Source organism: Mesoplodon bidens (genome assembly GCF_964165515.1).
Source record: "Mesoplodon bidens genome assembly, contig: HAP1_SCAFFOLD_313, whole genome shotgun sequence".
Taxonomy (NCBI): Eukaryota; Metazoa; Chordata; class Mammalia; order Artiodactyla; family Ziphiidae; genus Mesoplodon; species Mesoplodon bidens.
In genome coordinates, this window is record NW_027671579.1 from 172,798 (window position 1) to 199,132 (window position 26,335).

The 26,335-nt window shown below is 40.9% G+C and overlaps 1 protein-coding gene and 1 long non-coding RNA gene across 2 annotated transcripts in view; one reads left to right on the forward strand and one right to left on the reverse strand.

The window, feature by feature from the left end:
- Positions 1 to 15,550, forward strand: part of LOC308611240 (spermatogenesis-associated protein 31A6-like) — a gene marked incomplete at its 3' end in the record, with an annotated part of 28,298 nt that extends 12,748 nt beyond the window's left edge. The window contains exons 4-8 of the mRNA XM_081260104.1: positions 6,604 to 6,892; positions 7,835 to 7,892; positions 8,235 to 8,295; positions 8,524 to 10,500; positions 15,484 to 15,550. Of these exons, the coding sequence (XP_081116230.1) occupies positions 6,710 to 6,892; positions 7,835 to 7,892; positions 8,235 to 8,295; positions 8,524 to 10,500; positions 15,484 to 15,550 (2,346 nt within the window). The 5' untranslated portion in view covers positions 6,604 to 6,709. The remainder of the gene's footprint in view (positions 1 to 6,603; positions 6,893 to 7,834; positions 7,893 to 8,234; positions 8,296 to 8,523; positions 10,501 to 15,483) is intronic.
- Positions 2,498 to 26,335, reverse strand: part of LOC308611244 — a 29,651-nt gene continuing 5,813 nt past the window's right edge. Inside the window, exons 2-3 of the long non-coding RNA XR_014014805.1 lie at positions 18,261 to 18,344; positions 2,498 to 2,892 (exon numbers count right to left, since the gene is read on the reverse strand). This is a non-coding gene — a long non-coding RNA (uncharacterized lncRNA). The remainder of the gene's footprint in view (positions 2,893 to 18,260; positions 18,345 to 26,335) is intronic.

Genomic DNA, 26,335 nt, shown 5'->3' on the forward strand with positions numbered 1-26,335 from the left:
GGCTGCTGCACTGTTCTCTGAGCCACCAAATTTCTCCTTCTGCCCCAGCTTCTCTCCCCGCTGCTTCCCCAGATGCGGGAACCTCTTCTCACCTTCAGCTCCGCTCCCCTGCCCAGGGTCACAGGTCACGTCCCACTTCATCTGCTCTTCCTTTTCCCTTCTTCTTTCTTTCGTCCTACCTGGTTACGTGGGGATCTTTCTTGTCCTTTCAGGTGCCTGAGGTCCTCTGCTAGTGTTTATCAGGCGCTCTGGGAGAATTGTTCCATTGTAGATGTTTTCTTGATGCATTTGTGGGGAGATATGAACTCCACATCTTCCTACTCCTCCGTCTTCTTGACTGACTAATCAGCAGTTTGAGTTTTAAAAGGCCACTTTTCCCCCTTTTTTAACCTTGGTTTCAGGTTCTACCTAATTTAGCTAATTAGGCTCAGTCTCAGGTCATTGTGGTCTGTATTTACATTTCTGATTTGTACCGATTTGCAAGACAAAGACAGTTGCTTTTAATTCCCCAAAGAACTGGCCTGTCACCTAAATAATATTGAAAGATTGATTTGCCCAACTACGTTTTCTTTAATTTGCTTTTCTGTATCAGTGAGAAGATTTCCAACTAGACTGAAATTTCAGAATTCTATAGTCTAGAACTTTATGGTTTAATTTATCATACCTTCAAAACTTGCATAAGGCATTCAACAAAGACCCTCTTTCTGAGTGCACAGATTAGACCCAGAGTAAAGTCTCCATTCTTTATTTTTATTATCCCTTAAATATTAGCTGTCAGTTTTTACTTTATATTGTATAGGCTCAGGTAATCCCACTGGTTTCCTTTAGTATGTTTAATTAATATTTCCTTCATATGCCGTCTTGTAATATCAAACAGGGGAAGAATTTGCCAGTGAAACATGTCTATCCCACCCAATATAATTAGGCAAAAGAGAGGTAATTATCTTATACAATGCCCATTTAAACATACCAATTTTTATAAAGACTCTGGGGTCCCCAGAGAGTGGTTGAGCCAAGGGACTCAGGCACTTTTGTCAATCTTTTAACTTGATTAATTGGTCTAACTTTTGCCCCAAGTAATTGTTGGTCAGGTATCTCAGTGTAATTTTACATGTATAAAATTTATATGTAATAAAATATACTTATTTTAAACTGGGGTAAATAGGGCAGACTTGTTTGGGTCTGGCCCTTTAATGTTGATGACAAGTAGGAGATCCCTTTGGCCCATCCAATCTTAGGTAGTATTGTATCCAATCTTTGATTTATCTCATTAATGTCTGTTTTATTTATCCCACTTTAAAATAACCATCTAAAGATTTCTTATTCATTTAGAAGTCCCTTTAAAATTTTCACCTTGTTGGGAAAAAGTTTTTAGACTTTTCCTTCAGTTTTTTCCCTGTTACTTAACCTAATTAACAATAATTATTCTAATGTTTTTATTAGCATCTGTAAGACCCATTTAGGGGAAGCAGAGACCACAAATAAGGTTTCCCAAACCAATTTTTTGGGTTTGTTTGAAACTAAAGGAGTTTTTAGGTTAACCATTATATGTCTAATTTCCCACATTTCCCCCCATAGGAGCCAATGAAACAGCTGTTTATAATGAGAGCTCTCTAAAAATTTACCAATTTAGAAGTTTCTCCAATTTGAAGGATCCATGATCTGCCCATAAATGAGGTATACCTTAATAGTGACTCAAACCAATAAGACGCAAGAGGCTTCCCCACAAAAGAGTGTAAAGGATGCTGTCTAAATAAGATCCAGAAAGTTTACTCCCAAAAGTAGTTTAAGAAAGTAATGGTCTTTGTTGTACAGGCTGACACAATGAAGGTTAAGATGGCAAAAAGCCCCTGAGAGTCGTACAGTCAGACAAAAGACTGCTCAGAATCCCAGTCTATTTGACTGGCTGCCAAATGTACACCATATAAGTACTTTTGGATGGTAGTGACCAAGTTCTCAAAACACACACACACACACACACACACACACACACTCTGAAGAATATCAGAACACTTACATTTCAAAGACACAGGAAGAGAAATGCAAGTTTCCCCTAGAAAGCCTTTTGTTTTTTTGAAGTCAGAATTCTGAAAAGATGTTTTTATCAAGCCAGCTTTTTCTAACTTAACTGCATATGCAATAAAAGAGTCCTATCTTAGTCATTTTTAGGGCAAGATTTTCTTTAAGTCCCAAGTAAGTAAGCACTTGTAAATGTAAATTTTGTATGTACATAAACCTGGCCAGGATATCCGTTGGAGGCTGGAAATCTGTTGTTCCTTTTTCTTTTGTATTGAAAGCTAAGTTCCCCATTCTGAGTTCAATTTGTGAAGATCACTTTTATTTTGACAAACTCTATTAAAGTAGCCAATTCAAGGAAGACAGGTTAGTCTTCCACCTAATTACCCAGTCCAACTTTACTCAGTGTCTTTCACCTGAGCAAAGTCTCCCCAGTCTTTCAACTGAGGATAAACCACACAGTGTCTAAACTGGGCAAGATCTTCCCAGTGTCTTTTAAGTGAGGCTAACCCACTTGAGCAAAAGTCTTCCCAGTGTTTTTCTACTGAGGATAAGCTCTCAGTGTTTAAACTGAGTAAAAATCTTCCCAGTGTCTTTCACTGAGGGTGACCCAGGTACTTCTTCTTGAAACCAAGTTTCAAGGATAACCTACTCCTCAAGAGAAGAGTTTAACACCACTGAATAAAACTTAGGATCATCAACCAAAACTGGAGATCCAAGAACCAGGAGATACTCACCCAAATTCGTCTGGACACTCTGAGAAAGCGGACAGGCCCAAGAAGCCTCTGCTGGCGCCAGGACTCTGGATCCTCATAGAGTTCAGGCAAAGAAGAAAAGTCTGCTCTGGGCCCCTTCATTGGTTGCCAAGACTGCTGACTGAAAAATATGCACAACCCAAAAGGAGGATTATGTTTTATTTGGCAGATTTTCTGAGGACTTAAGCCCAGAACACAGCCCGTCAGATCACTCTGAGGAACTGCTCAGAAGACCTAAGGGAGGAGTCAACCAAAACCAGGTAGTCAGAACATCAAAAGATTACTATTAATTAAAGAAAACTAGACATCTCAAGTTAAGGACTTTAGCACTTTTCTATGTATGAGAAGATGAAAGAATCTGGGCTCCGTGAAATCATTCCTTTGAGATGCACCTTAACTCTAGAATCAGTACCCTGTTTTTCTCCATCCCGAATCCCCTCAAGGTGCTCAGTTGAGGGTTCCTGCTTTGACGTCTGACTTGATGACTGCAACATCCTTTGTCTACGGATATGGCAGGGAATATTTTTCATCCACGGGTAAGAAATTGAGGAGAAAATTAACATAATTCAAGACATAAAACCATTACAATATTAAAAATTCCCAAATGTCAAACAAACATAAGTACCCTTGACCTGTAAAATGGAAGATGCCAAAGAAGGGGAAAAAAGAAACACTAAAGAAAATGTAGAAAATAAAGCATAAAATAAGATGGCAGAAATCAATAACAGTAGAACAATAATTAAATAAATCAAGATAAATGTTATCATAAGATTTTTAAATTTCAAAAAAAAACCCCATCAAACAAAACATATTGAAAATAAAGTCATAGAGAAAATTTAGAGAGCAAATATGAATGCAAAGAAGACCTGTTAGGTAGTTAGTGAGACGTTAGCAGCAAGGAGGTGACAGTGGTGGGAAAGACAAGAAGAAATTGAGTCACACGCAGCCACCTGGGGACCCTCCCTTGACTCCACCCAGAACGGGAGAAACTATGGTCGGGTGGTGGGCAGCTTATCCTGATAAAGAGAGGCACAGTAACACCAGGGGACTTCTCCAGGCTGTGCATGCCCAGACCAGACAGGCGCATAACCTATAGTAAATCCAAACTCATTATACCATAATTACAATAAATTACATGTGGTTTTGCCCCTCACCCCACCCAGTAGGAATCTCTTGGGGATTCAAGGATGAGAGCATGTGCAGCAGAAAGCTTGTTACATAGCTCAGGACTGTCAATCAAATAATGATCCTTGTCACTCACCCCCACCTCTCTGCAAAATGCTCCTTAAAAGCACTCGTAAGCCTTTCTAGGAATGTGCTTTCAATTTGCAGAAACAGTACACCCATCCCCCCCCACCCTGAGAGTGTACCTTTGCTTCGATATACTTTGCTTTGGGCCTGCTTCACTTCGCTGAAATAGCCTGTTCTCAGAAACAGCCTGCTCTTTCTCTCTCCTCTCTCTCCCTCTCTGAGAGTGTACCTATGCTTAAATAAACTTTGCTTTGTGCTTAAGCTTAACATGGTAGTTTGCGATCCTTTGCTTACTATCATGGAACCAAGATAGCTGGTCCAGGCCTTCCACTGACCTCCTCGGTTGAAGCTATTTTGTTACAAAGCATGTCCACATGGTGACAGACCTAAGTCTAAATTTTGATAAAAGGTTGAATTAAGGTGAGAATATCATATGGGAGGAAAAGACTGTAGGAAAAATAGTAGATGTAGGAGATATGTTTGTGAAAGTGCACATTCATGGCAATATAGCCAAATAAACTCACATGCTCACGTTCCCACTAAAACTGTATAAAATTATGACCAAGAAGCAGAGAATACACATTATTGTAAAGCCCTCATGGGGCATTAAGACATATTTACCATGTGAATCCTTCAGTGAATCTTGTGTTACTGCTAAGGGATAGAAAGTGGTGTCATAAGGGAATTTTGTGTAAGACTCAAAGCTCCCTTTCTATATGGTTCAGGCTGGACTTGAAGCTTCAGGGGCCTGGGAGGATGGGGCAGGAAAGGCAAGGCACACTCAGAAAAGAGAATACATACATAACACACTAGGAATATCTGAAGAGGCTGCTCAAGACCTGGCTCAGCCCCAAGGGTTTGACTCCTAGTCCTACTCTTCACCCTACAGCCCGTTAGGGTCAGGACCTTGGCTCCCCTAACCCATTCCTAGCTTCCGGGTATAGAATGAGTGCACGTCTGAATGTTAATGTTCTCTCAAAATTTACATGTTGAAATCCTACCTCTTAAAGATAGGAGGCGGGGCCATGCAAAAGTGCTTATGAGCTTTCATGAATGGGATTAGTGCCTTATAAAAGAGACTCCAGAGATATCTCTAGCCTCCTCCCATCATATGAGGATACAGAGAGAAGGCTCCAGCTGTGAACCAGGAAGAGAGCTCTCACTACGAGGTGGCCATACTGGTGACTTGATCTTGGGCTTCCCAGCCTCCAGAACTGTAATAATAAATGTCTGTTGTTTTTAATCTACCCAGTCTATGGTATATTGTTATAGCAGCCTTAATGGATTAAGACCACATATTTCAAAATTTATCTGGAGAGTGGGGACTGTCTTATCGTTGCAAACTAAGAAGTTGGGTTGAGACAACATATGAAAGATTTTTTTTTAAGTAGAAAATTATGGATTATTGGATTTGAAAGTACTAGATTGGTTAAGGAAAATGAGTACGTGTGTGTGTGCGTGTTTGCAGTGTGTCCCAAAAGTTTTTGTGCAGTTTAAAGATTTACTAACTCCAGAATTATAAACACTATAAACTTACAAAAACATCATTTGAAGGTTTAACTGTTACCAGATGCAAGTCTGTGTGCCTGATGCACAGTGAGGCTAAATACTGAAACATCAGAATTTGGAGCAGAGAAAGGTTTACACAGTGCCATGCAAGAAGACACGTGGCTCATGCCCAGGAAAAACCCCAAACTTCCTGAAGGCTTTCAGCAAAGCCTTTTTAAAGGCAAGGTGAGGGAGGGGCATGGCTAATTGTTGCAAATATCTTGGTGTTGGATCCTTTGTTCTAGCAGCTGGCCAGATGGGTCAGATCCTGGTCAGGTCACGTGTTCCTGTAAACCTCCAACAAAACAATTATTATTCTCTGTTCTGCAACTTTTTATCTCCATGAATGGGCTCTTAAAAGTCAGAGCCTTAGCAATAGGCTATCCTGTATATTTCAGGCTATAGGCAACATTGTTTTCCAAAAAGTGCAGAGCCAGCCTGGGTCACAGGGATGGACAGAGTTAGCTCCGGCAACAAAGCATAAAGATTAAAGTAAAGAAGATCTAATGTGGAGTCAGATTTGTTCTTCCCTATTACATAACTATTTATCATTCTTTCATACTTATGAATTTTGAAAAATAAATTATTTTAATTTTTGTGTGTAGTTCCCTCTGATAGAAAATGAGGCAAAACATACACTATTCACAATTCACAAAACTAAATAAGTGTAAAAGAAATTCAAGTTCTATCCCTGGGTTTACACAAGACACAAACATGATGTGGGAAAGTTGGAGCTGAGGACAAAGGAAATCCTGAGTAAAAATGTCTGTGAAACAGCCAGTCTTCCAGGGTCAGCTTAAGATGTTCAAGAGTTATCAAATTGGTGGGCCTCAAGTAAAGGTCTCTAATGGATGAAGGAACCAGGTTCCAGATGCAATGAACAGAAAATTGGCTAAGGTCTCTCTGACAGGATGAGAGTAGTTGGAAGGAGGGATCTGGAAGCCCCAGGAGGGTGCAGGTGTCTGTGGGTCTGGATGGGAAGGCGGGGCAGTGATTCAGCCTGTTTCTCTTATTGCCCCTCCCCCACACTCAGGAGCCCTTTGTGACAAGGCCACAGCTCTGTGATGCAGGCCTGGGGTTCTGCCATCAAGTGAACTCCCAGTGCTCTGTTGCCTGAGGGCAGCAATGCAATTCAGAAGATGGAGAATCTCTTTTCTTCGAAAAACATTGTTGCTATCTGGCTGAGATGCAGCCCAACTTCCTGGGTGATTAATATCATCCTTGGGTTCCTGTGTGGACTGGTGCTCTTCCTAATGTTACTCCCCTGCTTCCAGAGTAATCCATTCTTAGCACCACCTAGGAAACATAGAAACATCAGGAAGGTAAGAAACCTTTGGCTTAATCCCAGCAGAGATTATCTCTTTTTTTCTTATTCTTGTTTCCACTTTTCTAAACCACCTAGAGAGACTCCTGAGATGGGAACTCTCAGAAAAGTATAGAACATCATCCTTCTAGGGAAAAGCCAGGCCAGAGAGGGGTTAGAGTGGGCATGAGGATTTCTAGCCTAAGATCGTAGACCAGGAGTTCAGGTATGGTAGAGGGCTCCAGGGCAAGTCCCAAATGCAGTGACTAATAATGGTCAAGGACTGGATTACTAAGAGTTCAATCTCTGCAGGAAGGCTGACCCCTGAGCCCTGGTTCACCAGCCACCTACCCACAGCGGGTGTCACAAGTGAGACCTTCCTCTGTGTTGGGGCTGAGCCCCTGAGAGCCTGAGAGAAGAGGCTGGAGTGGAGGTCTGGCCTTGGGAAGCAGAATCCTATCTGACAAAGCTCACGTGGACATTTAGGTCTGAGAATGTGTGTGTTTCTTGATCAGAGGAACAGTGACAGAAGAAATCTATGGTGATTAAAACTTAAAAAATCCTTCTTGGGCTTCCCTGGTGGTGCAGTGGTTGAGAGTCCCCCTGCCAATGCAGGGGACGCGGGTTCGTGCCCCGGTCCGGGAAGATCCCACGTGCCACGGAGCGGCTGGGTCTGTGAGCCATGGCCGTTGGGCCTATGCGTCCGGAGCCTGTGCTCCGCAACGGGAGAGGCCACAGCAGTGAGAGGCCCGCGTACCGCAAAAAAAAAAAAAAACCTTTGCACGCTTCAAAGAAGAAAAACTGAAAATATTGTTATCCACTTTAAAAATAAGTAAAAGGGGAAGAAAACCCACAGAGTTTTAGTTAAATGTAGAAAGTCATGTTGTTCATGAACACAGCTTGCCTAGATAGAGGACAGTGAGAGTTGGGTGTTCGCCCCTCATTTTTTCTTCTCTCTCAGCATCAAGTAGAGCTGAAGGGGAGGAGCAGGAGTAGGAAGAAAAGTGGATCTTTGAAAGGTAAGCCTTTGCCATTCAGCCCTGCGCGCCCCCGAGAGTTAGCTTCCATCTCTCCTAACCCTGAGGGCCCAGCTTCACGGTCTCTGAGGATGCCAGTGGCAGAGCTTATTCCTCAGGAAACAGAGCCTGAGCCTAATTAACGTGGAAGCACTTTGCAAAGGACAAACCCTTTTCAAGTGAGACTTACCATCACTGTCAGGGACATGTGGCCTTGGACACTGATACTTGGGCTCCAGAGTCTAATCCTCCAAAGATTTCCCTTAAAGGGCCATTGCACTCAGCCTCCTGAAAGACTCTTAGGCCTCTGCCTTCACCACCATGACCCAGTCTCCTGATTTCCAGCTTGCAGAGATTGCCTGGAAGAACTGGAGGGGACTCACAACCTGGTTTCACTTCTGCAAAGGTAAAGAATCTTTCCCCTTCTCTCCTGGGTCGTCCTTCCTCCCAGAGCCTATAATGTGACCCCAGCCCTGGGAGGGGGAGCCATGGGAGGGCGTGGCTAAGGCCCTAGAGTGAGGGAGAGCAGGAGCTTTATGAAGTCAGTGTTGGGGCAGAGGAGGGTTCTTGGGCTGCAGGTGCCCACCCCTGCCTGTCCTGTCCAGCCATCCTGGCCCCATCTGCTCTCCTACAGCTGCCTGGGGAGGCTTCCTGGCAAGGACAACTTTCATCAGCTCTCATGTCAAGACCCTCCTGGTGAGGCGTGCAAAGCAGTGCCTGCTGGAGCCTGTGGAAGACACTGCTTGAAGGGTCGGGAACCCTGCATGAACACCTCCTGTAGGGTTTCCTTCCTTGATCCAGACACTCGAGAGGTGCTGGAAGCACATATTATACGGTTTGGGGTAAAGCACAGGTGGACCCTACCCCTCAAGGTCCTCAAGGCCATAAATGTCTTTAAGTTGAAAAAGTTCCAACCCTCCACCGTTCTGCAGTTTGCCTCTTCCCCTGCAGCTACCTGTGTGTCTGGGTCCCACTCAACAGTCCAGTTTGCTGAGTTCCTGGAGAAACCTCCTCAGGCTCATTCAGGAGAGAAGGTGAGAACAGAAGAGTCAGTTCCTACCCTGAAGAGGCCTCTCCTTGTCCCCTCAACTGTGTGTAAGGAAATCCAGAGTGCCCTGGGAGCGATTCCATCTGGTGACTGCCATGGGCCCTCAAAGGCTTCTCTGACTGGACAGGAGGGCAGGCCACCTTCTCAGTCCCTCACACTCAGCCTTGTGGGCAGAACCTGGAAGAGTGAGACTGTGGAATGGGTCAAGAGGGACAGCCTAGAGCCAGGTCCAAGTTCAGCAATGGTCAGGAATGAGCCAAGAGAGGAGAGTGGTGGTCAGGCCTCAGGAGACCCCTGCCATAGGGTAACAGTGATGGAGGTGAACTTAGGATCCCAGTCTTTGAGAGGTGAAGAGGCCAGGGAGGCTGTGGAGGCCAAGGAGTCTCCTGCTCTTCAACCACAGTCTCGTGTTATCTTGGAAACCAAAGTGTTGACAAAATCCCAAACCACAAATGTACATATGAGGAGTTTAGAGGTGCCAGGGGCCAGTAAAAGTTTCCTACTACCTAGAATGTCTGTTTTCCAACATCCAGGTGAGCCATGCCTTAACATGGAGGTTGCTAGTGAGTTTAACTCCAAAGTAAAGGTACAGTCAGACAACCAGCTTCAGGACTTTCCCAAACACAGGTTCCCTGCTGCAGACAACTTGGCTTCTCAGGTGCCTCAGTGCCATCCCCAGAGAGTCCCCACCAGAGACAGGTTAGCTTCCCAGGAGCCAAGTGGCCTTATGGAAGCCCAAAGGAGCAACCTAGGGCAGCAGGAGCCCAAAACTTCAAAACTCCAAGACTCATGGAAGAGCCAGAGCAAGATGATTGCCCCTACTTACAAAAGAGAGGACTGTAGGGGGCATAAACCAGGAGAGCATGAAGAAAGGTTTAAAGAATTAGGGACCTCTCAAGCTGGAAGTATGCGCCACCCTGCCCAGGTCAGGGGAATAACGGACTCTATTGGGAGCAGATGTCTCCAGCGCATGCCAGAGAAGAAACATAGCCCTCCAGAAAGCCTCTTCAGAAAAAGGATGAGGCTATTTTTAAAGTGGATTTTCCCCAAGAAAAAAGTCAATGGTCGAGATGCTCTGCAAAAAAAAAAGCCCATATCAGCCACTGCCCGGAGTCACGGATCAGTCAAAAGCAGATCAATCTTGAAGAGTGAGACTGCTGAGGGTCAGGCACGCATGGCAGCTGTTGGACAGATCCTAGAAGAAAAAAGAGCAATTCACCATGGACTTCATGCCACAAAGTTAAATGAACACAAACTGGAATTCCAAGTCCCAGTATGTGGGTGTTTCTGCTACCATAGGCTTACCTCCTACCCAGAGCAAGGGAGAATGATGGGTTATACAGCCTGTAGTCATAAAGCCACCTCCAAGGGCCAGAGTTGTTCTATGAGGGAAAGGAAAGTCAGACACCAACATAGTTTGAAAAGTGTAAGGTTCGAAGATGAGCAGCTGGGCCTAAGGTGCCTCCCATCCTTGCCCCCCAAGAAGGGTTTGTTTCTAGTTAGTACCTGCCAGTATGGGCCAAGGATTCCAGGTGCCCCAGCCCGCCATCAACACTGTCCAAGGCATTGTCATCTTTGGGGAGGTGTCTTGCCTGGTCGACAGTAAAATCCTTCTTTAGTCTTCCCTTTAGTAGGAAAACATGTCTCCAAGTAAAAATTCAGTCCATGTAGAGAAAATGATTTTCTCATTAGCACATCCAAGATATTTAGTGTTCCCCAATACATGTATATATATATATTTTTTTTTTTCCTAATAAAAGCATAGTGTAATGGCTGCTGTCTGTGCTGTGCACTTTGTCTTCTAGAAGGGATGGGCATGGAGGGAGGTGGACAGTAGCATCACAAGCTTGCTCCTTGTCTCGTGTCCCTTCATTGCACCTTATAATACTGTCATTACACAAACCAAAATTACTCTAACAATGAGACGGGAAAAACCTATGAAACCCACACCCAAGGATCTGGTTCAACCAATCTTTCTCCTTCTTCTATGCTACTTTGAACTTTATGCAACTGTAGTGGATAGGTTTACACGATAGGGCTGGAGATTCCAATTCAGTCTCCAGGAAGTGTCAGAGCCAAGTGGATGGAAGTTTGGGGGGAATAGAGTATGGGCTCTGAGTTCAGAAACAGGAGAAAGCTTGCCCCTGGATCTCTTGGTAGGGAATATACAACATCTGCTCTTAAGAGTTCCTTCTCTCTCTGATGAAGGCTGGGATTGAGATATGCCCTATGAACCCCTTTTAGCTTAGCCATAATAAAATGTACAGCATCACCCTCCCCCACCTCTGTTTTTCCTATACTTTAGAGCAGCAGCAAGGATGGCATTTCCAGCTGTGTGTGTGTAGGTGAGGGGAGTATCAGGGAGGCTGCTGAGGGCTGTGTTGAGTCCAGTCCCATATAAATGAATGGCTATGTTCATGGGTCACCTACCTTCCACTCTATGTTAACCCCAGAGAAGGAGTTTTGGATGAATGGAATAGGGGTGTGACTGTGGGTAGTAACTACCTGATGGTCAAACACTGTGAATTTAGGGTGGGATGTAGGTGTAGAAAAATCACTGGATCCAAGGAAGGAGGCAAAGTGGTACCAGATTCCCATAAATGTGCAGTTCTGAAAGAGCAGCCCCCTGACATACAACCACCATCTAAAGGCCTAAAGGGGAGGAAAAGTTAAGGGTCCAGTAGCTCATCATGGCCCCACCCCAGGGTCTCTACCCTATTCCAACTCTAAGATCACAGACCTAGAGAAACCACCTTTAGGTCAAAACAGAAAGTCAAACTTATAGAAGTAAAGCAAATCAGGGAAGGTTAATCTCTTAATACTATATTTAATAAGCTTACACATCATCTCCTCTTGACTTTTAGAAAGGATAACTTAACAATAGGTGTAAAAGCCAGGACTAGGGAACTTGGGATGTGACTCCTAGTCTGGTGACCTTCACATAAACACATGGCCCAAGGACTGCTCCAGGGGAGAGGTGGGGACTGGCTTGTGATTGTGTAGTAAGCCTTGCCTGTCTCCCAGTCCTTGATCACCCCAGAGCCTGGCAGGTGAAGAAGCAATCAGACAGGATTTGTGGTGGTGTGGAGGTGACCTGTGCAAAGTGGATGGGGCCGGGTGCAATCCAGGAGTGTTCCACTGATCTGCTTCTGGCACAGCTTTTCTTGTCTCCTGACCCCCATCCATATGGAAAAGCAGGGAGATGAGGAAGAATTTCTCTAGAGTGATTTGGTGCTTTCTGCCATGTGCAGGGCGCATGGTGGACACAGCTCCAGGTGGTGTCTTTCTCAGTGTGGAGATTTCTGTTCCAGCTGATGCCCCTGATCCAGATGACAACAGAAATGGACCCCATCCCCCATCCCTGTCAGGCCCCTCAACACGTGGAAATGCTGTGACCTGGGGTGGAGGGGGCAGAGTGAGCACAGGACTGCTCACACCCCTGGTTTCTCCCTGGAGCCAGGCCCTACCTCTGGGCCCCAATTCCCAAGGCAGCCTCCAGAATGGGCACAGCAGTGAGAGTGGAGCCAGGACTTGTGGGAGAGGTCGGTACCCAGAGGAAAGAGTTGACAGGGCTGGGACCTGAGCCTGGCTGCTGCTGGGTCCTCTCAGGGGCACCCAGAAGTGAGTTCTGGGAATATGGGGAAGCTGGACTTGGACCTCTCGGCTCCTGCTGGGAGAGTGCCACAGACAGGTGATGCTGATGGAACAGCAAGAAAACAGAAAGAAGCAAGTCCCTTTGCCCTTCTCTTGCTGCTCCATCTTCCATAAGGTACAGTAAGACAAGAAATTGAGAGACCAAAAGAAAAAAAGAAATGGAGAGACCCAGAGACAATACACAAAGACTTCACAGACACACCTCTCAAGAGAGACTTCTCACGCAAACACCTTTCTCAGAGATCACATACTGAGACCTCACACAGGGACCTCATGTTGCTTCACAGACCCTCAGACAGAAACCTAGCACAGATTTAACAGATTTCCCAGAGATACCTTCCAAAGGGACCTCATACAGAGACTTCACACAGAGATCTCACCCAGAGACAACACACAGAGACTTGGCACAAAGACCTCACAGAGACCTCACATCTATTCTTCAGTATCCATTGACAAGTCTTTCTTAGTGAATAGGAAACCACTTAGCAAACTGGCAGCATGATAAATATATCATCAGTTGTGCCCCTCTGAGATCCACCAGACACTCACTGTCAGCATTACTCTAAATGGGGAAATGTTTGAGAAGTTTTGTTCTTTTGTAATGTCACTGCCTCTGAACAAAAGAATTATACATTCCAAATGTAGATTTGCAAATTTCATTGTTAGGTGTTCATTAGCTTGAAAATCACAAATTACATTTTTTTATTTTTATTTATTTTAGAAGAATGAAGAAAATAATGTTTATTTCTTAGAAATGCATGTAGTACTCTATTTTTTATTTTTAAAAATTTTTATTGGAGTATAGTTGATTTACAAATTTGTGTTAGTTTCAGGTGTACAGCAAAGTGAGCCAGTTATACATATACATATGTCCACTTTTTTTAAAGATTCTTTTCCCATATAGGCCATTACAGAGTATTGAGTAGAGTTCCCTGTGCTATACAGTAAGTTATTATTATCTATTTTATATATAGTAGTGTGTATATGTCAATCCCAATCTCCCAATTTATCCTTCCCCCCTTATCTCCTGGTAACCATAAGTTTTCATTTGTACCCTTTTTTTTTAGGAGAATCACAAATTTTAAGCACAACTAGAACACTGTCAGTCTCCAGTGAGGGAAAATATTTGTCCAGTTTTAGTTATCATCCAGTCAAATGGTATCTGGCACATTTTTTACTTTATTGAGGACAAAACTTAAACTTGAGATGGCTTACTTGTTTCCTTTGGAAACATAAGAAAAACCTGCAACAAAGGTACTCTAGGAATGAAATAAACCAAGAAAGAAGCATCCGGACTCACATTCACTTCCCAGAGGGCTGTGTAACTAGCACATTATTTTGCACATAATAGCTTGCATCAGGTTTGTGGGGTTTGCTTTATTTTTTAACAGGCCAATAATCATGTGAGGATTTTTCACAAGTCAAATTTCTGGTTTTAAATTTTACATTCTGGCAAAATTATGCTTCTGAATATTATTTTATTTCTTAAAATGTGGTAATGCCCTAAAATGATATTACACAATCATAACGTTCAGCTAACATACTTAAAAAGATGGGCTATTAAGGCTTCATTCTTAAATAATTCTATGAAATGCACATTTTCTAAGACATGCAGTTAGGATCCATTTTATATTCATTATAGGGTTAACACATTGCTTTAAAAATTTTTGAAGGATTATAAAATATATGACTTAGCCTATGCTTGACATTATACATGTTACCTCATAAAATTACTGAGGGAAGGATACCTGAATATCTGAATTGAAGGTAGTCTACATTTAATCTACATTTGGCTTATAACAATGAATAATGAAAGGCTTTCATTTATTATATATCTCACACTTTCCAAAGGGTACACTTCTAAAAGACTACTGATTTCTCACTGCTAATAAGCAACCTATTGTCCTTGCCTTGGTAAAATCTATTTTAATGACAGCTGGTTGTCTCCCAGATTATCCATTGGTATTACAGCGTCGCGGTCTTTTAAGAGGAGCAGGGCTGACACGAGGACTCTGGGCTTATTTCTACAAGAAATTTAGTTTTTCTATTCTCCTAATTAACAAATGTATAAGTATTAATTTTTCACTTTACTCCCTTACGTCGTTGAATCAGAAAACAATGGGCTGTGGTCACGTATGTCATCTAATACTCTATCAGATCACTTTGTTTTAATAGTGCAGCTTACTCAGGTAACTTTACTGATCCGAACCAAATGGAATCAATTAGGAAAAAGTTCACACAGGAAAATATCCTTTTCAAAGTTGACTATTTTAACACAGTTAAATAAGCGATTATTTTTTAATCCTTTGAGTTAAAATTGTTCAGGGTGGCCAAGAAAGTCTGGAAACATGAAAAATGTCCATAAAAGCACTTTATTACTATAATACGTTGAATGTGTTGCTCCTCATTATTAATTCACAGTTCATTAAGCTGGGCAAAATCACAATGAGCAATGTGCATTAAAGCAAAATTCCCATCAATCATTTTCCATCTGCCATACATTGTGTCAGATGATTTGTGTGTCTAATTTTCATGGAAAAACTTGTACTTTTACTCCAGAATAAGAAATCAAAGGGGATCAATCTATTAAAAAGATATTAATATTCCCAGACTCTGTGGCCTTCAGTATTTTCTTTTTAAGAAGATTCACCTACTGAAAATCTTATAAATATTTTTACCATTTAATATGCCCAGACAAAATGGATACAAAAATTAGATAAAAGAGAAAACAACAAAAACAGATCCCCTTTGTTTTCAAAACATTTGATGTTTACATCAAAATATTTTGTTGAAAATGAAGTGATTTTTAATCTATAGTTAAAAGACACTCTAATGATATTTAGAACATATTACAGATCTGGATTTTTACAAATAGATTTTTATTTAAAACAGGTCTCACACTGGTATCAATAAACCAGGCACTCTAGAACAAAATGTGGAGATGGCAATTATGCGATGACTTTTTAATACTCCGAGGGAAAAAGAGTTTTTCCAAAGTAGTCCATCTACAATATTAACCCTTAAGATCTACTCCCCTTGATAGGTTTCAATATTATTTTCTGTTTTATACACATTTACTTTATAATTAACTCCTACAGGAGGACATTTCTGGAAATGTTCCCAGATATCTACAGCCACACTTTCTGTCATGATCACACCATGGAAAAAGTAGGGAACATCCAGATCCTGATGATCCAGGGGTTTCATAATTACCCCTTTGAGGTCAGTCAGAATTATAATCATTCCCAGAACAGGGTTGGTCTTTACATTTGTGCCCCTAGACATGCAGATTGTAACACTACCCACCCAAAGGCAAGTTGTCTTCCTTACTCAGGTTTGCAGGGGCACCACTCACTGTGGTAGCTAGAAGAGTCCGTTGCCCCCACCCCGGACCTGCATTCTGTACTCTCCACAGACACATCGTACTACAAATATACAAGTGGTGCTGATGAAACTTCCAGAAAGCTATAAAATAATGCATGCCAGGCATGGTAGATGAGGATTTAGAAAATGCTAACATCTTCTCTAGGAAATAAAGGTGACATACCTATGTGGCTTTAAGCATTTTTGTGCATTAGCTGGCCCCCTGGATCTGGGAAACAGCATCTGATTTTAAAGTTTCTCAGCCTCATTCTCTGCAGTGAAATCTGAAGCTCTTCCTTCCTTCTCTGAGTCCAGAAGCTGGAATTGATACAGTCTGCTCTCTGTGATTTCTCTCTACCATTTGTTTCCAATGACCACTTCAACTCAGATATCTCTCAAATCAGGGATCACTCCTAAACTTCAGGAGGAAGGTCACTGCCCTTTTTATTCCCACCACAATTTTATGCTAGTAACCCTTTACAGTGTCAATAAACTTATTTTGTAGAATGTGCCCCCTGGACTCCACCTGCTAAATCTGTTTTTTGGGCAAATCATTTGTTACTTACCTAAACAAATTTTATAAAATCATATTTCATAAAATTGTATTTTATAAAATGTTATTTTCTTATTTTATAAAATTGGTAAATCTAGGGATTTAGGCTTAATTATTATTTTTAAAAATGTTGGTACTCATTTTGCCAATTTTTCTCTTTTTACATATATCAGAAAATATGTTAAGAACTCAACTGTGAAGATACCACTATTTTTATTTTTTTTCACTTTTCGTACTTAACTTTTATAACAAACCTTTATTATTGCACAGGAAACATGAAAGTTTGTTCCTTGGAAAACATCAGTCTTAAGAACGTACTAAGTTAAAGCTTAGCATGTTAGATCTGCGAGTAGCCTTGCCTTTTTTTTTTTTTTTTTTGCGGTACGTGGGCCTCTCACTGTTGTGGCCTCTCCCGTTGCGGAGCACAGGCTCCGGACGCACAGGCTCAGCGGCCATGGCTCATGGGCCCAGCCACTCTGCGGCACGTGGGATCTTCCCGGACCGCGGCACGAACCCGTGTCCCCTGCATCGGCAGGCGGACTCTCAACCACTGTCCCACCAGGGAAGCCCAACCTTGTCTTTTTTTTAATGTTTTTTTCTGAATTGTTAAAAAAAAAAAAGCCTTAAGAGCTTAGGAACAGAAGCAAATTGAGAATTAAAATCCAACTCATTCAAATGAAGTTTGTCAGAATAGTTTGTGTGTGGAGAGGACAGCTTCTAGGCACTTCAGAGAAACCAGCAGGACAGAATTGAGAATATCCAGCACTTTACAGGGCTTCTCACAGAAATGCTTTAATGCAAAGAGGTGACTAGATTTCACAGGGAGACCAGGGAGAGGATGCAGAGATAATTAAATCACATTCAAGCATCTGTTTACCTGGGAGGTAAGTTCCTTCATATTGTGGTCAGATGCTGTTTAGGGGGACACTGGTGCAGGGGAGGTGTTGGGAGGATGAACTCTTTTCTGAGTGATTTTGCAAGTGTGAAAATTCATCCAACAGAGATGCTAGAAAATTTTGCTCCTAGTAGCGAGCGTCCAACATGATATTTTGGGACAAAAATATGTATTTGGAAGAATTTTTCACAGAAGAGCAGTGATGGGAGGAAAAGATACATATGGGCCTGGCTAGTAATATTCTTCCTTCACAATTTTCTTGTGGGTTCCTGAGGCCTGTTGTGACTGCTTGGAGACCTGGTCCCCAAGCAATGGCCCTCTTTGTCATACTCAGGGTAACCCAGGAAGTTGCTTGTCTGAAGCAGAAAAGGTTCTCCCTTCCACTCATGTCCTCTTGCTGATCAGATGAACACATGGCATCATCTACAGCTGAGAGGTGTTTGTTAACTAGCTTTGTTTCATAGGACACAACTCATATATACTCTACAGTAATGTTTATCCCTGTCTTTTATAATCTCAAGGTAAGAAGTAATCAGTGTTAAAATCATTCTACTGGAATAACAAAGCACATGATTTTTTTCCCCTAATAGTGATTGTATTTGTTTGCTAGGGCTGCCATAACAAAATACCACACTGGCTACTAGGTGGCTTAAACAACAAAAATATATTTTCTCATAGTTCTAGAGGCTAGAAGTCCAAGATCAAAGTATCAAGTTTAGTTTCCTTGAGGTCTCTCCTTTGATGGCTACCTTCTCGCTGTGTCCTCACATGGTTGCCCCTCAGTCTGTGTTCTAAAATTCCCCCCTTATAAAGATACAAGTCATATTGGATTAGAGTCCATCCATATGATCATTTTACCTTAATTTTCTCTTCCAAAGCAGTATTTCCAAGTAGAAGTTAAGCTTACTGTACAAGCAATCAGGTATTTAATAAGAGGCATTGCTATGGAGACAAAAAAACAATGGTTAATAATTGAGGCAAATTTCGGATCAGTTTTTGAGTTCTGAGGGTAGACAGTTGAGAAGATCTCTAAATGTCAGGGTTAAAGCATCTTTTGTAGTTTGAATGTCCATCAGATGTTCAGGTAAACTTTCTGAGTGGTCCATATAGCAACAGGAACGAAGAAGATTGTCTAAACATGAGCTGCTGTGGAGATTTCTCTGAAGTTTATATTAACGGTAACTACCTTCAGTTTGCAGGACTTCAGAAAAAAAGGCAGTTTTAGTTGCAATGATTCCAAGTCAAAAGGGTGGGAGAAAATTTGGAAACACTAGTTTGGAGAGTTGTAGTCAGGTAGTGGAGGAAACTAGAAAAATTCAGGATACAGTTCAGTTTTCAGGTAATTAACAAAACTTCAAGGAAAATTAATAGCACTAGAATCTAATATCCACAATACGTATTTTGGTTTCTATTGAAAGATAATTTTTCCCTCTAAAATCACCCTCATTTCTATCAAAGATAGCCAAATTAAGACAAATTTGTTTGCAAAATAAGTCTAGATTCAATAAACTTGGTCTTATTTATATAAGTATAGCAAGGATTGTGACTGACCATATAGGCTTGTTTTTTATTTTTATTTTTTGCTTTTATTAAGAGAATTTATTGCCTCTCTCTCCTCCCAATAGCTCAAACGTGAAGAAGCAACATCAGAGGAAGACAGACAGACAAATGGCTCTTTGAGTTTGTCCTTCTTGGCACTGGTGAAGGAAGAGGCAGCTTTCTCGAAGTTTTTATCTGCTTAATTGGATGTAGTGGAGAAAGGCAAGGAAAGTCAGAGGATAAGTGAACAGGCTCTGCACCTACCAAGGATGTGTTATCCTCCTAATCGTCCCAGTAGGAATATTCCATTCATGTTCTTTGATCTGATCCTTGCATTGGAAGACACTTCTTTTTTTAATCTCTTTTTTAAATTTAATTTTTATTTTATATTGAAGTATAGTTGATTTACAATGTTGAATTAGTTTCAGGTGTACAGCAAAATGATTCAGTTATACATATACATATATCCATTCTTTTTCAGATTCTTTTGCCATATAGGTTATTACAGAATATTGAGTAGAGTTCCCTTTGCTATACAGTAGGGTCTTGTGGATTATCTATTTTATATATAGTAGTGTGTATATGTGAATCCAAACTCCTAATTTATCCCTCCCCATACCTTTTCCCTTTAGTAACCATAAGTTTGTTTTTTAAGTCTGTGAGTCTGTTTCTCTTTTGTAATTAAGTTCAATTGTATCATTTGTTTAGATTCCACAGATAAGTGATATCATATGATATTTGTCTTTCTCTGAATTACTTCACTTAGTATGATAATCTCTACATCAATTCATGTTACTGCAAATGGCATGATTTCATTCATTTTTATGGCTGAGTAATATTCCATTGTATATATGTTCCACATCTTCTTTATCCATTCATCTGTCAGTGGACATTTAAATTGCTTTCATATCCTGGTTATTGTGAATAGTGCTGCACTGAACACTGGGGTGCATGTATCTTTTGGAAGTATAATTTTCTCCAGATACATGCCTAAGAGTAGGATTGCTGGATCATATGGTAGTTCTATTTTTAGTTTTTTAAGGAATCCCATAATATTCTCCATAGTGGTTGAATCAATTTACATTCCCACCAACAGTGTAGGAGGACTCCTTTTCTCCACACCCTCTCCAACATTTTTGTAGTCTACAGTTTGTAGACTTTTTGATGATGGTTACTCTGACTGGTGTGAGGTGATACCTCATTGTAGTTTTGATTTGCATTTCTCTAATAATTAGCGATGTTGAGCAGATTTTCATGTGCTTTTTGCCCATCAGTATGTCTTCTTTGGAGAAATGTCTGTTTAGATCTTCTGTCCATTTTTTGATTGGGTTGTTTGCTTTTTTGATATTGAGCTGCATAAGCTATTTGTATACTTTGGAGATTATTCCATTGTCAGTCCCATCATTTGCAAATATTTTCTCCCATTCTGTAGGTTGTCTTTTTGTTTTGTTTATGGTTTCCTTTGCTGGGCAAAAGCTTTTAAGTTTTATTAGGTCCCATTTGTTTATTTTAGTTTTTGTTTTCTTTCCTCTAGGAGGTGGATCCAAAAAGATATTGCTGCTGTGAAAGAGTGTTCTGCTTGGATTTTCCTCTAAGAGTTTTATAATATCCCATCTTACATTTAGGTCTTTAATGCATTTTGAGTTTATTTTTGTCTGTGGTGTTAGAAAATTGTTCTAATTTCATTTTTTTTACATGTAGCTGTCCAGTTTTCCCAGCACCACTTATTGAAGAGACTGTCTTTTCTACATTGTATATTCTTGCCTCCTTTGTCATAGATTAATTGACCATAGTTGTGTGGGTTTATTTCTGGGCTCTCTATTCTGTTCCATTGATCTATATTTCTGTTTTTGTGCAAGTACCATACTGATTACTGTAGCTTTGTAATATAGTCTGAAGACAGTGAGCCTGATTCCTCCAGCTCCATTTTGCTTTCATAGTATGCTTTGGCTATTTGGGGGTTTGTGTTTCTATACAAATTTTAAATTTTTCTGTTCTAGTTCTGTGAAAAATGCCATTGGTGGGGGCTTCCCTGGCGGTCCGGTGTTTGGGACTTCACCTTCCAATGAGGAGGATGCGGCTTCGATCCCTGGTCAGGGAGTTGGGATCCCACATGCCATGCAACCAAAAAAAAAAACAAAAAAAAACAAAAAACAAAAAACAAAAATCAAAGCATAAAACAGAAGCAATATTGTAACAAATTCAATAAAGACTTTAAAAATGGTCCACATGAAAAAAGTCTAAAAAAAAAATTCCACTGGTAATTTAACAGGGATTGCATTGAATCTGTAGATTGCCTTAAGTAGTATAGTCATTTTGACAGTATTGATTCTTCCAATCCAAGCACATGGTATATCTCTCCATCTGTTTGTGTCACTTTCGATTTCTTTCATCAGCATCTTAGAGTTTTCAGAGTACAGGTCTTTTGTCTCCTTAGGTAGATTTATTCATAGGTATTTTTTTCTTTTTGATGTGATGGTAAATGGGATTCCTTCCATAATTTCTCTTTCTGATCTTTTGTTTTTAGTGTATAGGAATGAAAGAGATTTCTGTGTATTAATTTTGTATTCTGTGACTTTACTGAATTCATTGATGTGGTGTATCACACTGATTGATATGTGGATATTGAAAAATCCTTGCATCCTTGGGATGAATCCCACTTGATCATGGTGTCTGATCCTTTTAATGTGTTGTTGGATTCACTTTGCTAGTATTTTGTAAATGATTTTTGAGTCTATGTTCATCAGTGATATTGACTTCTTTTTCTTTTTTTGCAGTACCTTTGTTTGGTTTTGGTATCAGGGTGATTATGGCCTCATAGGATGAGTTTGGGAATATTTCTTCTTCTGAAATTTTATGGAATAGTTTCAGAAGAACAGGTGTTTAGTGTTCTCTAAATGTTTGAGAGAATTCACCTGGGAAGCCATCTGATCTTGGACTTCTGTTTGTTGGGAGTTTCTTTTTTTTAAATAAATTTTTAAAAATAAATTTATTTATTTATTTTATTTTTGGCTGCATTGGGTGTTTGTTGCTGTATGTAGGCTTTCTTTTTTTAGTTGTGGCAAGCGGGGGCTACTCTTCATTGCGGTGCATGGGCTTCTCATTGCGGTGGCTTCTCTTGTTGCAGAGCATGGGATCTAGGCACGTGAGCTTCAGTAGTTGTGGCATGCAGGCTCAGCAGCTGTGGTTCGTGGGCTCTAGAGAGCAGGCTTAGTAGTTGTGACCCATGGGCTTAGTTGCTCTGTGACATGTGGGATCTTCCTGGACCAGGGTTCAAACCCATGTCCCCTGCCTTGGCAGGTGGTTTCTTAACAACTGCGCCACCAGGGATGCCCTGTTGGAGTTTCTTAATCACAGTTTCAATTTCAGTACTTGTGATTTGTCTGTTCATATTTTCTATTTCTTCCTGCTTCAGTCTTCGAAGCTTGTACCTTTCTAAGAATTTGTCCATTTCTTCTAGGTTGTGCATTTTACAGGCATATAGTTTCTTGTAGTAGTCTCTTATGAGCTTTTGTATTTCTGTGGTGTCCATTGTAACTTCTTTTTTATTTCTAATTTTATTGATTTGAGCTCTCCCCATTTTTTTCTTGATGATGCTGGCTAATGGTTTATCAATTTTATCTTTTCAAAGAACCAGCTACTAGTTTCATTGATCTTTCCTACTGTTTTCTTTGTCTCTCATTTATTTCTGCTCTGATCTATATGATTTCTTTCCTTCTACTAAATTTGGGTTTTGTTTGTTCTCCTTTCTCTAGTTGCTTTACTTATAAGGTTAGGTTGTTTATTTGAGATTTTTCTTGTTTCCTGAGGTAAGATTTTATCACTATAAACTTCCCTTTTAGAAATGCTTCTGCTGCATCCCATAGGTTTTGGATCTTCGTGTTTTTGTTTTCATTTGTAGGTATATTTTTAATTTTTGCTTTGATTTCTTCAGTGATACATTGGTTGCTTATAGCATATTGTTTAGCCTCCATGTATTTGTGTTTTTTACAGTTTTTTTCTTGTAGTTGATTTCTAATCTCATAGCATTGTGTTTGGAATAGGTGCTTCATATGATTTCAATTTTCTTAAATTTACCAAGGCTCACTTTGTGGCCCAGTGTGTGATCTATCCTGGAGAATGTTTCGTGTGCACTTGAGAAGAATGTGTATTCTGCTGCTTTCAGATGGAATGCTCTATAAATATCAATTAAGTCCTTCTGGTCTAATGTGTCATTCAAGGCCTGTGTTTTCATATTGATTTTCTGTCTGGATGATCCGTCCATTGATGAAAGTGGGGTGTTAACATCCCCCAATACTATTGTGTTACTGTCAATTTCTCCTTTTATGGCTATTAGCATTAGCCTTATATATTGAGGCGTTCCTGTGTTGGGTGAATATATATTTACAATTGTTGTATCTTCTTCTTGGATTGATTCCTTGATCATTATGCAGTGTCCTTCTTGGTCCTTGTTACAGTCTTTATTTTAGAGTCTATTTTGTCTGATATGACTATTGCTACTCTGGCTTTCCTTTGATTTCCATTTGTATGGAATACCTTTCTTTTACCCTCCCACTTTCAGTCTGTGTGGGTGTCTAGATCTAAAGTGAGTTTCTAGTAGGCAGCATATATATGGTTCTTGCTTTTGTATCTATTCAGCCAGTCTATGTCTTTTGGTTGGAGCATTTAGTCTATTTACTTTTAATGTAATTATCACTATGTATGTTCTTATTGTCATTTTGTTCATTGTTTTGGGTTTGTTTTTGTAGCTCTTTTTTCTTCCCTTCCTCTTTTGTTCTCTTCCCTTGTGGTTTGATGACCATCTTTAGTGTTGCATTTGGGTTGCTTTTTCTTTGTGTATCTATTGTAGATATCTGGTTTGCATTTCCCATGAGGTTTTGATATAGCAGAGTATATATAAAGTTGTTTTAAGTTGCTGGTCTCTTAATTTCAAATGCATTTCCAATATCCTGCATTTGTACTCTCCTCTTCTCATGATTGCTTGTTTTGATATCATATTTGTGAGTAGATGATTTCCTACCTTTACTGTATGTTTGCCTTTAATGGTGAGCTTTCCCATTCATAATTTTCTTTTTTTCTAGTTGTGGCATTTTCTTTTTCATCTAGAGAAGTTCCTTTAGCATTTGTTGTAAAGCTGGTTTGATGGTGCTGAATTCTCTTAGCTTTTGTTTGTCTATAAAGCTTTTGATTTCTCTGTCAGGTCTGAATAAGAGCCTTGCTGGGTAGAGTATTTTTGGTCGTAGGTTTTTGCCTTTCATCACTGTAAATATAGTGGGCCACTCCCTTCTGGCCTGCAGAGTTTCTGCTGAAAAAATCAGCTGATAACCTTACTGGGGTTTCCTTGTATGTTATTTGTTGTTTCTCTCTTGTTGCTTTTAATGTTTTCTTTGTCTTTAATTTTTGTCAATTTGATTCATGTGTGTTGGCATGTTCCTCTTTGGGTTTGTCCTGTATTTGACTCTCGGTGCTTCCTGGACTTGAGTGACTGTTCCTTTTCCATGTTAGGGAAGTTTATGGCTATTATCTCTTCAAATATTTTTTCAGCCCCTCTGTCTCTCTCTTCTCCTTCTGGGACCCCTATAATGTGAATGTTGGCACATTTAATGTTGTCCCAGAGGTCTCTTAGACTGTCCTCATTTGTTTTCATTTTTTTTCTTTATTCAGTTCCAAAGCAGTGATTTTCACCAATCTGTCTACCAGCTCACTTATTTATTCTTCTGCCTCATTTATTCTGCTGTTGATTACTTGTAGGCTATTTTTCATTTCAGTTATTGTTTATCTCTGTTTTTTAAAACTTCTAGCTCTTTGTTAAAAATTTCATCTATGTTCTTGGTCTGTGCCTCCATTCTTTTTCCAGTTACTTGTATCATCTTTACTATCATTACTCTGAATTCTTTTTCTGGAAGATTGCCTATCTCCACTCCACTTAGTTGTTCTTCTGGAGTTTGATGATGTTCCTTCATCTGGAACACATTTCTCTGCCTTCCGTGTTTGTAGCCTCCTTTCCTCAGGCTGCAGGATCATGGCTCCTCTCACTTCTGGTGCCTGCCCCCTGATGGGTGAGGTTGGTTCAGGAGCTTGTGAAGTCTTCCTGGTGGTAGGGACTGGTGCCTGCCCACTGGTGGGTGGAGCTGGGTCTTCTCCCTCTTGTGGGCAGGGCTGTGTCAAGTGGTGTTTAGAGGCGGCTGTGGGATCAGAATAACTTTAGGCAGCCTGTCTGCTCATGGGAGGGTCTGTGTTCCCACCCTGTTGGTTGTTTGCCCTGAGGCATCCCAGAACTGGAGACTGCAGGCTATTGGGTGGGGCCGGGTCTCAGTGCCCAAATGGTGACCTCCAGGAGAGCTCACAACAAAAAATATTCCCTGGGTCCTCTGCCACCAGTGTCCTTGCCCCCACAGTGAGCCACAGCCAACTTCTTCCTCCCCAGGAGACCCTCCAAGACCCTCAGGTAGGTCTGACCCAGGCTTTTACAGAGTTACTGCTTTGCCCTGGGTCCCAGTACACATGAAACCTTGTGTGCACCCTCCGAAAGTGGAGTCTCTGTTTCCCCCAATCCTGTGGAGCTCCTGCCCTCAAGTCCCACTGGCCTTCAAGATCAAATGCTCTGGGATCTCCTCCTCTCATTGCCATGTCCCCAGGCTGAGGAGCCTCACGTGGGTCTCAGAACTCTCACTCCTGTGGGAGAACCTCTGTGATATGATGATTATTTTCCACTTTCTGGGTCGCCCACCCAGTAGGTATGAGATTTGATTATATCACGAAAGCACCCCTCCTACCATCTAGTTGTAGCTTCTTCTTTGTCTTTGGATGTAGAATGTCTTTTTTGTATGTTCAAGTCTTTTTTGTTGATGGTTGTTCAGCAGTTAGTTGTGATTTGGGTGGTTTCATGAGAGGAGGTGAGCTCACGTCCTTCTACTCTGCCATCTTTGTCTCTACCCTCTCTCCTGAATGTCACTGTGAGGAGTTCTGGCTTCTTAAAGTCCAATTTTGATTGAAATTCATGAAGGACTTCAGGCTTTACCTCTGGTCAACCACTGTCTATGCAGAATATCTCCAGGGTTAGAGGGAAATCTCCCATATAGGCTCTTTTAAATCTGCTTTGCTGGAACTTTTTATAAGGAATCTCCAGATTAAACTTTTAATAGTCCCTTGAGGCTAAGAAGCCAAGCCAATCATTTGACATCCATAGATTTGGGGGAATTTTTCTCCTCAATGTCCCCCAAATATTCTGAGGTTCTTGCATTTGCCAGGAAGTGACCTTCCTTACTCAGCTAGTAAGGCTGCTGGGAACTCTGTAAGCAAGGTACCACACTATTTTCCCAAGGGGCTTTATTGGCTCCATGAAGTCAACCTTAGTTTCTTAAAGCTGTTTGGTCAAATCTAAGTTTATGTAT